Source organism: Corapipo altera, unplaced genomic scaffold, assembly GCF_003945725.1.
Source record: "Corapipo altera isolate COAL_440 unplaced genomic scaffold, ASM394572v1 1, whole genome shotgun sequence".
In the NCBI taxonomy this organism is placed as follows: domain Eukaryota; kingdom Metazoa; phylum Chordata; class Aves; order Passeriformes; family Pipridae; genus Corapipo; species Corapipo altera.
Genome location: NW_020884873.1, coordinates 33862704 through 33875678, shown reverse-complemented (window position 1 = coordinate 33875678; position 12975 = coordinate 33862704). Strand labels below are relative to the sequence as shown.

Sequence of the window (12975 nt, the reverse complement as noted above, 5' to 3'; positions counted from 1 at the left end):
GAATCAGAACTGTTTTGCCGTTTTTACCATTTTCCTACATTTTTTGTTTGCAAATCAATTTTTGTTGAGGTGGAGGGAAAGCACTTTATTTTTAAAGATGGCTGTCTTTGCTAACACTTAAAAGTACCAATCAAGAGTAAGAGCTCTCTTCCTTTATTTCAAAGTTATTAGGATACTTGGATGCACTGTGCTTGGTTAGTTTTCTTAATTTGCCTTCAGCATGACTGGGAAAGAAAATGTTTCAAAATGCCAGAAAACCTTAACTACTAAATTGGGAGGGATCTTGAGTAGGTGTTCATTGCCAGAATTAATACTTTTTTTAATGTTTACATGAACTACATAGTTACCAGTTTGGTTTTTTTTTATGATGTCTTCAGATGTTCTAAGAAGCCACAGTGAGGCATGTTCAGAAAATAAAGAGTTGCAGCCTTACATGCCAGTTTTACATGTGCGTGATTCTCTAATACCTCCTCAGGACAGGTATGTTCTCACTAGAAGTAATGAATTTCCTTATGTGTAAAGAGGGAAAATCAGTAAAAATAAAGGGTCAGTTAAAGAAGTTAATTTCAGTAGGTTGCACACTTTAATATTTGGAGATTCTTATTGACACAGGTGGGGGGAAAAGCATTGGATTTCTCTTATGTGCTGGATGTCAACTATGCAGATTGTTATTGCTAACTTTGTAATTCTTGCTTCAATTTTTAAGGAGGAAAATGAATAAGGTCTGGAATCGAGCAGTTGACTTTCTTGCAGCAAATGAATCTAGAGTTCGCACAGAGACACGAAGAATAGGTGGTGCCGAGTTCTTGGTTTGGAAGTGGATGCAACCTTCTGCAGCATGTGACAAAATTTTAGTAATACCATCAAAAGTGTGGCAAGGCCAAGGTATTGAAGTTATATTTTGCAACTGTAGTTGTTTTAATTTCTGCATCTAACTTCTAAATAGTACTTTGTTGCTTGAACATGAAAGGCTTGTTTTCTCTCACACATTTAAGGATTGTTATGAACTGTTAGTGTTATTTCTCTGTTATCTTGACTTACTTTTTCTGTGCATTGTGTCTGCCTTGTTTTCAAGAAAAATGAGCTGTTCTGTTATAGCTACTGCAGAAAGATACAGAGGGCAAGTAGCCAAAGTGAGTTGCTTGTTCCTTTTCATGAATTAAAAAAAATACTCTTTAGTTGATCAAATTCTGACATGCCTTATACTTACTGGAAGTAATGTAATTTGTTGTATCTGACAGCAGATAAATTGCATCTTGCAGGCATGAGTTTCTTACTGTTATCAATCAGATACCTAAAGATGGAGTTAGGAGGAAGAGATGTTTATTTTGAAAGGGAAACTGCTGGGACAAAAGATTCCTCAATTAGGAGAATGTGCATTTTGAACATCTCGTAGTGCCTCCTCTCTGTCATAAATGTTTTTCTACACTGTGCATTTGTTTTTCAAGCGTCGTGGTGTAAAGCATTTGCTTTAATAGAGAAGGCTGTTGTCATAAATGGGTTTTGCAGTGTTCTGTGACTTTTTAGCTTTATTGTGAAACCAAGTGGCAAGAATCTAGTGAGTTTGCAGTTGTCTGTCTACTATGGTCATATTTTCCTAGTTCTTTTTCTTTCTGCCTTTCTTCATGTTTTGGGGTGGTTGACTTTTATTTTGGTCAATGAAAAATTGAAACTGTAAGTCTTGAATTCTAGTTTGCAGTAGAAAAGGCATGTTCATTTCTATCTGTGCCTGAGTGTGAAAGCAAATGCTTAAAGTCTTTATTGCAAATTGTATAAATGTTGTGACTTTTTAAGAGTCTCTCACCTTATGTTCCTCTATAATGCCATATTTTCTCTCCAGTTGGACTAAAATAAAAGCTGTGCAGAATCCTAGTTTATAAACTCATCAGCTTCTTTTGATGGTCATGGAGAGTGGTTGCTTCTCCACTTTTTTGTTCAGATTTTTTAATTGGATCTTATCAAGGTAGTAGTGTGTGTTATTTCTATGGCTTTGGACTAGATGATGAAAAAAGCCTAGTCCCACTTAAGTTTTTTCTAGATGAAAAAACTAGCGGTTTTGCCCTGCCTAGTCCCACTTAAGCAAAAATTCTCACTGGTAAGCAACTGCATCTCTGTTTGTCTGGAGTATGCTGATTTTGATCTTAGTTTAACTAATGCAAGTACCAATAGACTTCCTACTTCTACTTTTTACTGGTATACATTTTTATTTTTAAGAAACATTGTTTCCCCTAAAAGAGGGTACAGTTTAAAGCAGCTCTTTCCAATGTGATTTACTTTCCAAAGGCAGACAGAAATAGCTTCTTTATGGCTTGAAACATTTATGCTGTAGCAAACTTGATCACCCAAGTACAAGTACTGCTAACATTCTTGTTTTGTCCCAGGCATGTTTTAGTAATTTCTATGTAGGCTTTCAGCCCCTGGCTTTCCTTTAAAGGAAAAATGACCAATTCTCTCTGTCAATATGAAAAGCCAAATATTTTGAGGCATTTGCAGATATTTGACATGTTAACTGATGAGGGACCCATTTCTTGCTTGACTATGCAAAATATTACGTTGGGATGTCATTATATATTTCCCAAAGTTATACTACTGGTTTTAGCATTACGTTCCTCATTTTAAATAATTAATTCAAAATGAGGGCTTAAAAATACCTTGTGAATCCTACTGCAGGCTTGAGGTTCTGTAGTAATTGTCTTGCAGTTATGTGGCATTCTGCTATGATAACTGTACTGTTTGATTTCAGTTTCTCAGTTTTCGTTAGTAAGATGTGTTTATTAACTTTAGTACTAGAGTTGCAGAACCTTTTCTGTCTAGGACATTGTACATTAGGAATGTGCAGGTGCTTTAGGTACTACAAGAAAGAAATGGTGGGTTTTGTCAACAGCTGTCTGTTCCATCTCTCATTTAAGTTGAGCACAGCTTCTGCAAGATATATATGTATATATATATATATATGTAGTTTATTGTTCAATACAGGCTGTGAAACATGACACTCCAGTTCTAATTTACTACTCATTTGCTCTCAGTTTTTCTTGTCCTGTTTGACTGCAATATAATCATGCCATGACAATTCTGTCCTGTATTAGAAATCAGACTGGATTTTCCTTTACCTGGTAGACTTCTCAGTGTGTGATAGTTCAGACTGTGCTTTCCTATGTGGAATATACATTGGAGACTCAACAGAAGAGCAGTTTCCAAAACTTCCCAGAAAGACAGCTACTGTAGTAGCTACTGTTAAGTACCATCCAAATTTGAGCATCTGATACCTACTTTAGCATAGTGCCAATGTGGACAGAATAACTTTATCTCTCATCTGTGTCTTTTATCTGTGTGTTACTGATTATTATTATGGGCTTAAGACTCTTTGCTTTCTATTGAATAGGACATATCAAAATCCATTCTGTTTCAGTCAAGTTTAATAGCAATTTTCCTAGTTTTCTTGTTATGTTTGCAGATTAGTAAAGATGTTTGAAGAACTGAAATTGCATACTTGGGCTCTATCAGAAGGGCATGGAAATAGAGTGGCTAGAATGACAGGGATCAGCTGGGCTCTTGATAGTCAGCAAGCAAAGGCAATTTTCACATGCAAAAGCTCTCTTTATTTTGTGCTCCTTGTTTTCAAATGACTGTCTGAAATTGTTCCATTGCATAAGTCTCATACTTTTTGCACAGCTACTTCTTTCCTGATGTTAGGAATTCTACATGATGTGTCACTTTCTTCCTTTTTTGGAATTATACATCAACTGCAGCTAAGTTCATACTCCAGTTTTGATGTGTGAATATAGAAGTTCATAAATCGAAATACTCTTCAGGACTGCTAGACCCTGAACAGACTCTGTACACAGAAAATCATAATGAATTCTTGGGTTTGAATCCTGTGAATAAATTTCAAGGTCACAGGTTTTTTACCTTCTGAGATCTGATAGTGCTCTGTAGCTGAGCACACCACCTGAGGATGTGCAATTGAAGAAGAAAGCCTCGATCTGTCCGCGTGTACTAGGATGTCAGTAGATGATAGCATGCGTTTTAACTATGGGACCTGGAGCATGCCTGAAATCTAAGCTCTGCTGTCCCTTAGCAGCATGTTTAAGCATCATCATGACATTTTGTTTAGTCTTTCAGGATGCAACCCATGTTTTGACAGTCTGGGTGGGTTTTTTAATAGATCAGAATAAATTCTGGTGCTGTTCCTTTGAAATATTATCTACTGGATACAGTAGATGTATTTGTGAAAAAAAAAAAACAACCCATGATAGGATGGACAAATACAAGATTTTGAAAACAGTGTACAAGAGGATAGTCAATCGAGAAACAATCTTCATCATGTCAAGTATAATTTAGTTAAATCAATGGAGAAAACCCCACATTCCTAGTGTGTTCAGTTTGCTTTTGAAAGAACAGATACAATTGTCCTGTCAGGCCCTTGATAATGGGAGCTCTAAAGAGAAATAGGTAGGCAGAGCTCCAGTGTAACTAAGCTAACAGCAACAGCTAAAGTTCTTTGACAGCTCTGGAGATGTGATAGACTTCTCTGAAGTACCACATCTAGGGTGATATTTCATCCTGCAGCATGGAAGATAACCTGTTACCTCTTGTGAACGACACCCTTCCTCACTAGCTTGTGAGAACGTAATCCTTTCTCCAAACGAAAACAATCAAACAAACGAAAAAACACATCCCACAAACCCCCCAACTCTACTCTTTAACTGTTGCAAGAAAACTCTTGGTTTCATGATGCTGGTAAAATGCTGCATCTTGTCCCATGCTTGTCTTCTATTGCTGAACTTAACTGTATTAAGTCAACCATACTCTTCTCCTTGGTAAAATTTCGATTTTGGTATCTTTCATGTTTACTAAAGAACCTCGTGTTGTGTGAAAGTGCATCATTTCAACATTTTCAGACAATTTTATCTTTTTGTTCTTGCCTTTGATTAGAAGAGTTAGTACTTAATAAATTACAGTGATCTGTGGCTTAACGCTGAAAAATCTGTTCTTCAGAAACATGGTTACCTATATTTGATATAAGTCTTCAGCCTTATCAGATGCATCAAATCCACATCTAAAGATCCTTTGGGCTGTCTTATAACCCCTGGTGATGATACTCAGGAATTCCTTTAGTCATTTAAGAGACATAGAAAACTTAAATGTTCCTTTTGAAGTCAGGGCAAGAGCCACTTCTTCCATCATAGACATGTTCCAGTCACAGTGATAGAGGCTGATAAAAACACGTTTTTAGCTGCTTCTATTCTTTGAATCTGATATGATACAGTCATACTCAGTTTAATGTAGTAAAACAAAGTACACTAGGAATGAAATAACAAGTAGCTTCCTTTTCTTGAAGGTGCTCAGTAGTTCCCAAGGGGAATTTATGAAAGTCCTAAATTTTTTGTCAGTGACTTATTGCATGAAGTTGTGGTTTTGCTTTCCTGTTTCATCCTTACCTTTTTACCCTCATCTTGTAAGTCTTACTCTTGAGACCTATTTAGAAAAAAGTGTGAAGTGCTTAGTTAATCAGCATGTAGCTTAGACTGTTGTCTTACATTATGTCTCCTTATGCCCTAATTGTGAGGAGAATTATTTTGTATGCTCCACACCAGTGTAAATTTTCAAATAATCAGTACTGTAATCCGAACAGCTTTGTCACAGAAGTTTCTCTTTTGGGGGAGAGGAGAATTAATTGTTACAGATGTGTAATGAAGATCAAGAGACATCTGTTATGCTGTTTTGAGTTCTGCTGTGTAGGTGCAGCATTAATTTGCCTGTGTCTTCTCTAACCTCCCCTTTTGGTCCCATTTCTGGTATACATTTTAATGCTTACTACTGTTGTAGCATTAATTTTATACCTCAGTGATTTCCATGGTCATTTTTAACCCTTACACATAAAAAGCTCCATCTGAGTTGCAAAACTTACTTTTAATTTACCATGAGTCTGAAATGTTTTTTGAGGAAAAACAGAACTCATCTTTATTTTCATATGCTGCACTGCCCTGGGCACACTTGCCCTACCAGTAGGATGTTACTTAATGTTGGAACCAGTTTAGTTTTCTGCTGGTGGTGTGCTCTGGCTGAAGTCATCACCTGGAGCACCTGAGATCTTCCAGTCAAAAGGACATAAAACTTATTAGAAACTGGAACAGGCAAAGTTTGGTTTATACAGGTATTGACACTAAAGGGTGAATTACCCATTTAGTTACTTTTGCATAGCTCAGTGGTGTAGCTGCTGCCATAAATCTCGTTATGAATTTTTTGGAGTTCATATAAACAGCTTGCAGAAATGTCGATCCTCTGGGCCTGGGGTCTCTGAAAATAACTACTATTCTTTATCCTTGGATTGAAACCATGTGCTGAATAAACCTAGCTATAAACAATCAGCACATAATTTCCTCAACCCCGCACCTTTTCAGGTCCAGGTCCATGACTAGGCCACCCCAGATCACCTTCTCCACTATGGTGTGGTGCCCCAGTGTACAATATGCTGGTGACATTTCACCCCCCCCCTTGATCTGCTGGAGCCAAACTACATGAGTAAGGTAAGTCCATTTATTTTTCAATGTTGCTTAGTTCTGTAAAGTTTTTATTGTATACCCTAAGTATAATTTTTAATTAGGGGCAAAAAACTTTACAAAACCATGTGCTATTGAAAAAGGACTTGTCCTTAAACTATAGGCAGCTCAGAGATAGATGTAGTGTCACCAGCATATTTAGAAATCTATTCCCAATTAAAAAACAGGTAGTTGTTACAGGTGTTGGTGGCTTGCACTCTGTGTGTGTGTGAGAGTATATACTAGTAAGAACGTTTTTAGTTATTTGGGGAACTTAGAGTATGCTCGATATTAGAATTGGAGGCCATTTTTTCTAATTTCTGGTTGGTAATTGTACTTTGTTTTTTGCCTCAGAAATTTACATAAGAAGCAAGTCTGTCTATGTCATATCTGCAGGCAGTGAATTTTGTCTTGGCTAGTGCTTGTCTTTCACAAGCAATGTCTTCCACATGACTGAATTTCTTCTATGACTGAATTTCTTCTGTGTGACTTGCCTTTTGTTCTGGTAACATACAGAAGAGCAGCAGTGTTCATGTATTTTAGATATACTTGAAAGGTCAGCAGTAAGAAGCACAGATATCTGCCCAAAACTGAGACTTCTAACCCTGGGAATGTAACATCTTGAATCTGTCAATTTTTTCTAAAGTAGGGAAAAGAAAGAAGCATTAGCATCAGTTTGGAACATGATTTTGCCTTGTTGAGATTTTTTTATCTTATATTTAAGCTCTTGAATCTACTTATCTCAAGTCTTCAAAGTAAAACTTTCTTCAAGCCTTGAAAGTTGTTTTACCAGGTCATCCCATTTCATTTCTGTTGCTGCTTTGTTGGCCCTTCTCAGGGCACAGAGCTGCCTTATCTGAATCTGAAGGGCGCTCCTTGACTCCTTTTCTCGTGGTCCAGTCTTCTGTTGCAATTCCCACAAGTAGAACTTACAAACTTTAGAGAAGTTTATATTTTAAAACTCCAGAATGTATTTCATGACACTGTTGAGCTTTGAAAGAATTACTCTGTTATTTTTTGTTTCCATCTTTCTTCTTATTTTATGCTCTGGTGTGTTTCGTTTCAGATTTTTGCAAGCTTCTGATCATTTGTGTAGAGCATTTAGGGTTACAAAAGCTCCATCCTTGTCTAGTGTTCTTGACATGTTACTGCAATACAAATGCAATGCAACATCCATCTAAACGGCTCCCTATTTCTTAGTCAGATGGGCAGCAAAATGCCCCCAAAGTGGAAGAAATGAGATTTCATTAGGCAGTTAGAACTGAATAGTTAACCTGCAGCTCCAAAAATTTGCTCCAGGTGTGTTAAGTATATCTGTCTTTTCATGGAGATGTAATGCAAATCCCTTCTCTTAAGTATATGGTATTTTTAAAAATATGTTGAATCCCTTCCATGTACTGTGGCCTGGACATAAGAGAGTGACTTAAACACAGAAGTTGTAAGTCTAAAAAAATTCAATTAAGTATGGTACATTTTCTTCATTGTGGTAGAATACTGTGGGAAACTTAACGTGCTTAAAACATTTTCATAAGTGAAGGAAACTTTCTTTTGAGTAAAACCAGAAAGGTATTAATGTATAAAGTTGACACTTGTTAACTCAGTGATATTATGCCTGTCAATAATTAGTATTAACTTTATTTTTCTCTGTAGCATTTCATCTAGATAGAAGAAACTCACCACCAAACAGCTTGACACCATGTCTAAAGATTCGCAATATGTTTGATCCAGTTATGTAAGTAAATGTTATCTATCTGTATTTCTGTATTCTTTTGGAAGAGGCCATTTCTTTCCTTTGAGAGGGGTTTGGAAGAAGTGAGGAAACATGAACACCTTAAAAGAAATGAACAGGTTGTAGGACAAAAAAGATCTTTCTCTTAACACCTATGAGAATAGATTAAAAAATCCTTATTTTCTGTCTTCTGTCCTTCATTGTCTTGCTCTGTGTTTTTGGTTCACTTCTTGAAGAGCACTGCATTTAGTCAAACTACTTGGAGCAATGACTGGTCTTCCTCTATTAATTAATTTTGTAAATGTTCAATTATATCAGCTGACAAAGGAAACTAATGTGGCCTAACAACAGACTGTAAGTTTTTCAAGTATTGTAAAGTATTCTGGAGTATTTAGTCTGTTACAGAGCTTGCAAAATTTGCATTTAAAAGGCTGAATTTACTACTTTATGGCACTGTAACTGCCTAATTTTGAAGCAAATGGATTTTTGTAGTGGGAACAAGTTAGTGCTGAGTACTGGCTTCTAATGCTCATGTGTAATTCTGAAGTATGTACTGTAACAAGCCTTGTTTCACGTGCCAAGAATTAAGGAATTTTTTGGTAGTCTTTTAGAGCCTCATCCACTGCACTATTCTGTTACATCCCCTGTGGCTGTGGACTAGATCATGCAAGGAGCTGGGGACTAACACATAGGTTATGCCCCCTCATCCTGTCAAATCTTTGAAGTCTGGTTTGTCCATTGTAAAGAGATACAGGACTCCAGTAACTTCTCTGGAGTAATTTATTCCCTGATGCAATTATACAGTTGAAAAATGAAGATGCTATACTGTCTTACAGGGTATGCGTGAGATGCTACTGAAGAATGTGAGAAATTGAGTGGAAAATAAAAGCTATTGATTAAAACAGGGAATAACAGGAAGTAGGAGAGGACATCACAGGATGGACACAAGTGATTGCAAAATTTGGATATATTTCTTCAGCCTTGTTTCTAGCCACACTTAATTAATTTAGTTCCTTGCCTTATTAATTTAAAAGCGCTTAGCTAATTTAGCTTAGGACAGTGTTATTCCTAGCATAGACAAGTACTCTAAAACATTTTTCTCAGTGGCTTTAAGACTTAATGACTGGTCAAAGACACGAACTGTAGCTTCTATGATAATTTTCAGGTTGCAGTAGGGTGAGCAAGGCTGAAATTTTTAGGCATTGTTCTTGAGGCAAATTGATCTTCCTGTAGGGGGCTTAAATAAAACATGAGATTTGCAGAGAACTTTGAGTGACATCCTTACTGTCCTTGCTTCAAAGAAGACTTCATGAGCTATATTGGTTAGTCTGAATAGTACTGAAATAAGTTCATTCCTGAAGCTTGGTGTGCTGTATTGGTTATTTTTCTGTTTCAGAATTAACTGTTCAAAATGTCTGCTGTCAATGGAACTAGTAACTGAGATGTTATTTTTGTCAGAACAATCTCTCTTTACAGCCTATATCTTTGCTGTAAGCTTCAGTGTTTTTCAGTACTCACCCAATCTAAGCCCAGCAAGTGCATTAAAAAGACCCCACATTTATAGACTAGTTCTTCTGTTTTGACACTTCTCTTTACTGTCTGTGTCCAGTCAGCTATTTTGAATATTGCAGCTTCTAATATATTCACTTTTTGTAGACCTTTTCTTTTGGAAGCTGACCTAGCTCCATTACTGGACTGTTGGATTATAGTCATAGTGAGATACTTCATCCAATTACATGTTGCACGCCCTAGTCCATTCCTCCTCTATGAGCTGTCTTTCAGAGGATTGCATCTTAAGGAAGTACTTTTTATCACACCTCTGGAGTTATCTTAAACAAAATTCAAAACCCTCAGTGCAAAAAAAACTATATTATTCAACTGCTTGTGTCATTATGGGAAGAAGGGTTATGTTCTTGTCCCACAATCTGAAAGGGATGAATGCTTTCACTGAGCACCTGAAACAGAGAACGTACCGGTGTACGCGATTAGGTTGGCATACTGTTTTGACATTTGCTGTGAGTGCAAAGTATGCTTAACAAAATTAGTTTAGCTGCTCTTTAAGTTATTGTATACTAAAAGTAATGACTAAATACTTCCTGGCGATATGCCAGTAGCTGTAGAAGCAGCCCCATAATAGAGGTCTTTTCTCTTGACCTGAGAGTCATCTGGGGAATATACCAGTTAATTTGTATTTATCCATGTTAGCACAGTAAATTATCATCTTTCTACTGCCAAAAGTCAGGACACTTACCAAGGGAACAACTTGTCCAATTTGTTCACTTGTACATTGTGAACCCTCAGATCACAGCAACAGACTTAAATCTTGGTGTGTGTTCTAGACCATTTACTGTACTGGACAGAAATGTGTTTTTTTTAAATATCAGTCCAAACATCACTTGCATAAGCCCATTTTAGGACAACACCTCGCTCCCCACATACAGATTATTCTTTATACAGATTTATTCTTTTTGATACCTAGGGCTCAATTTTCTAAATACACAACTTATTGTATATTCAGTAGTAATAAGTCCTAAATCTGCCCCAGAGGCATATACCAGAAAATTATGTCAAGTTGCACAGAAACCAGACTCAGTGGGCAAGGATGAGACTGTTGTGAATGTTTAAAAAATTATGTACCTAATTAAATCTTTCATTGTTTGCCTAGGGAAATAGGTGATCACTGGCATCTAGCAATTCAAGAAGCAATCTTGGAGAAATGCAGTGATAATGATGGAATTGTTCATATTGCTGTTGACAAAAATTCACGTGAGGTGACTGTCTTTCCAGTAACATATTAATACTTTGTTCATCCTTTTCTGTTGGACTTGTAAAAAACCCAAACCCCTCTCTCTCTTACTTTAGGGCTGTGTATATGTCAAGTGTCTCTCTCCGGAGTATGCTGGAAAGGCTTTCAAGGCATTACATGGCTCTTGGTTTGATGGTAAGGAATGCAAGTTTATAACAAAACGTGGGTAGAAATGACAGAAGATGGGTGAAGTTGGAATTTTTTTAAATGGTGAAATTTTTTAAATTATTTGTATCCAAAGTATTGAGCAGTGACAGAAAACCTGGTAAACTAATTTTGATGTAATGACACGTTTGTGTTTTACATTCCAAAGCAAAATACAACAGTAGTGAACTAGAAGGTTTCTCTTTTCCTATTTCTTTGCCTCATAGGAAAGCTGGTAACAGTAAAATACCTGCGACTAGATCGGTATCATCATCGTTTTCCCCAGGCTCTTACTTGTAACACTCCACTGAAGCCATCAAACAAACACATGAACTCTATGTCACATCTGCGTCTTCGGACAGGCACAACTAATTCTCAGGGAAGTTCCTGAGAAGACTTTCTACAACTGCTAGGACTGTTACTTGCAACAGGAATTTTCCTGTTTGGCTGCCGTCTTCCTTTTTTAGTGCTTTTTGTATGTAATACTTCAGTGAATTAAATAAAAGTTTGAACGTTCCAGAAATCATGTTTCCAAAGGGACTTAGCAATGAGGCAGTAATACTGAGCTGACAAAAGAGAAAAAGAGAAAAAGTTGCTTCACAGAGTTTTCCGGGGCTATAGTAAACCAATGCATTTTAAGTTTTGCATGAGGACTACCGAATTCATTATACATTTGCAGATGTGGTGACTGTATTTTTGCACCAAGAAGTGTTTTTGATAATACAAAAGCATGGAGAAAAGAAGACTTCCTATATTCCCATAGTCTCCTGTGAAATAATCTTGTGGGTATTTTGTAACAACCTCCAGTTCCTGATGGTGAATAAGTTAAAAAAAAAAAAAAATTCAGTCCACATTAGTTTTTTGTTGCTGTATAAGAATCTTCTTCTGCAGCTGGGGTATGGGGAAAGTGAATTTGGCATAAGTGGTTGCATATAATTGTGAGGGAAAACAAACTGAATGTGGATGTATGGGGTTTTGTATATAAATGTAAATGCTGGTGGTGGCAAAAATGGTTGTGTTCTGTGAGGATGTCTGCATCGAAGCAGCGAATAAGCTTCCTATTTTATTCAAAACCTAATGTTTTATATTATTTTGGCTGTACCATGACAAGAGGCCAAATACCTAAAAGTGTTGGATACAGGTAAAATATCTTTTATAGGTTTTTTATTAAAATGCCTGACTGATTTTGTGTGAAAGGTCTGATACCAATTGTAATGAATTCAAATTTATGAGCAATAAAGAAGCAATTGGCAGATACTGGAAAAATATTTTGTGAAAAGCTGTATTTATTGTTACAATTGTCAGGGCTGTGACGAAATACCATTGGGATTAAGTGACATTCCCAGTACATTATAACTTCTTTTAGTAAACCAGTTACCTGTTAAAATTTTAAAAGGTACATAGTTTCTTGCAACAGTTTCAGCTGATGCAAACTAGTACAGCTGACAGTAAATCTTGTGGTTCCAAGCTTGTAAATTTACTAACGTTTACCTAGAAGTACAAAATTGTTGCTGAGAAGCTTAGTTGCAAATCTAAGATTATTGGCTTTACTAATCCCCACTCCTACAATTTTATCTAGTTATCCAGCTGAACATCCTGTAGGAGGTGAGACTGGGAGCACATTGGTCCCACAAATTTTACTGAAACTCACTTTACTTTGTAGATATGATGGATTTGCAGCATGAACTTGCACAAATAATGCACGTTTTTCTTATGGTTAAGTAAACATGATGCACACTATTCTGCAACAGGAA

General features: G+C 36.6%; 1 protein-coding gene across 1 annotated transcript in view; it reads left to right on the top strand.

Moving 5' to 3' along the window:
• Positions 1 to 12487, top strand: part of LEMD3 (LEM domain containing 3) — a 41785-nt gene extending 29298 nt beyond the window's left edge. The window contains 6 exon segments of the mRNA XM_027659805.1: positions 378 to 480; positions 707 to 885; positions 8193 to 8274; positions 10937 to 11042; positions 11134 to 11212; positions 11449 to 12487. Of these exon segments, the coding sequence (XP_027515606.1) occupies positions 378 to 480; positions 707 to 885; positions 8193 to 8274; positions 10937 to 11042; positions 11134 to 11212; positions 11449 to 11612 (713 nt within the window). The 3' untranslated portion in view covers positions 11613 to 12487.
• Positions 12488 to 12975: the final 488 nt, after the last annotated feature.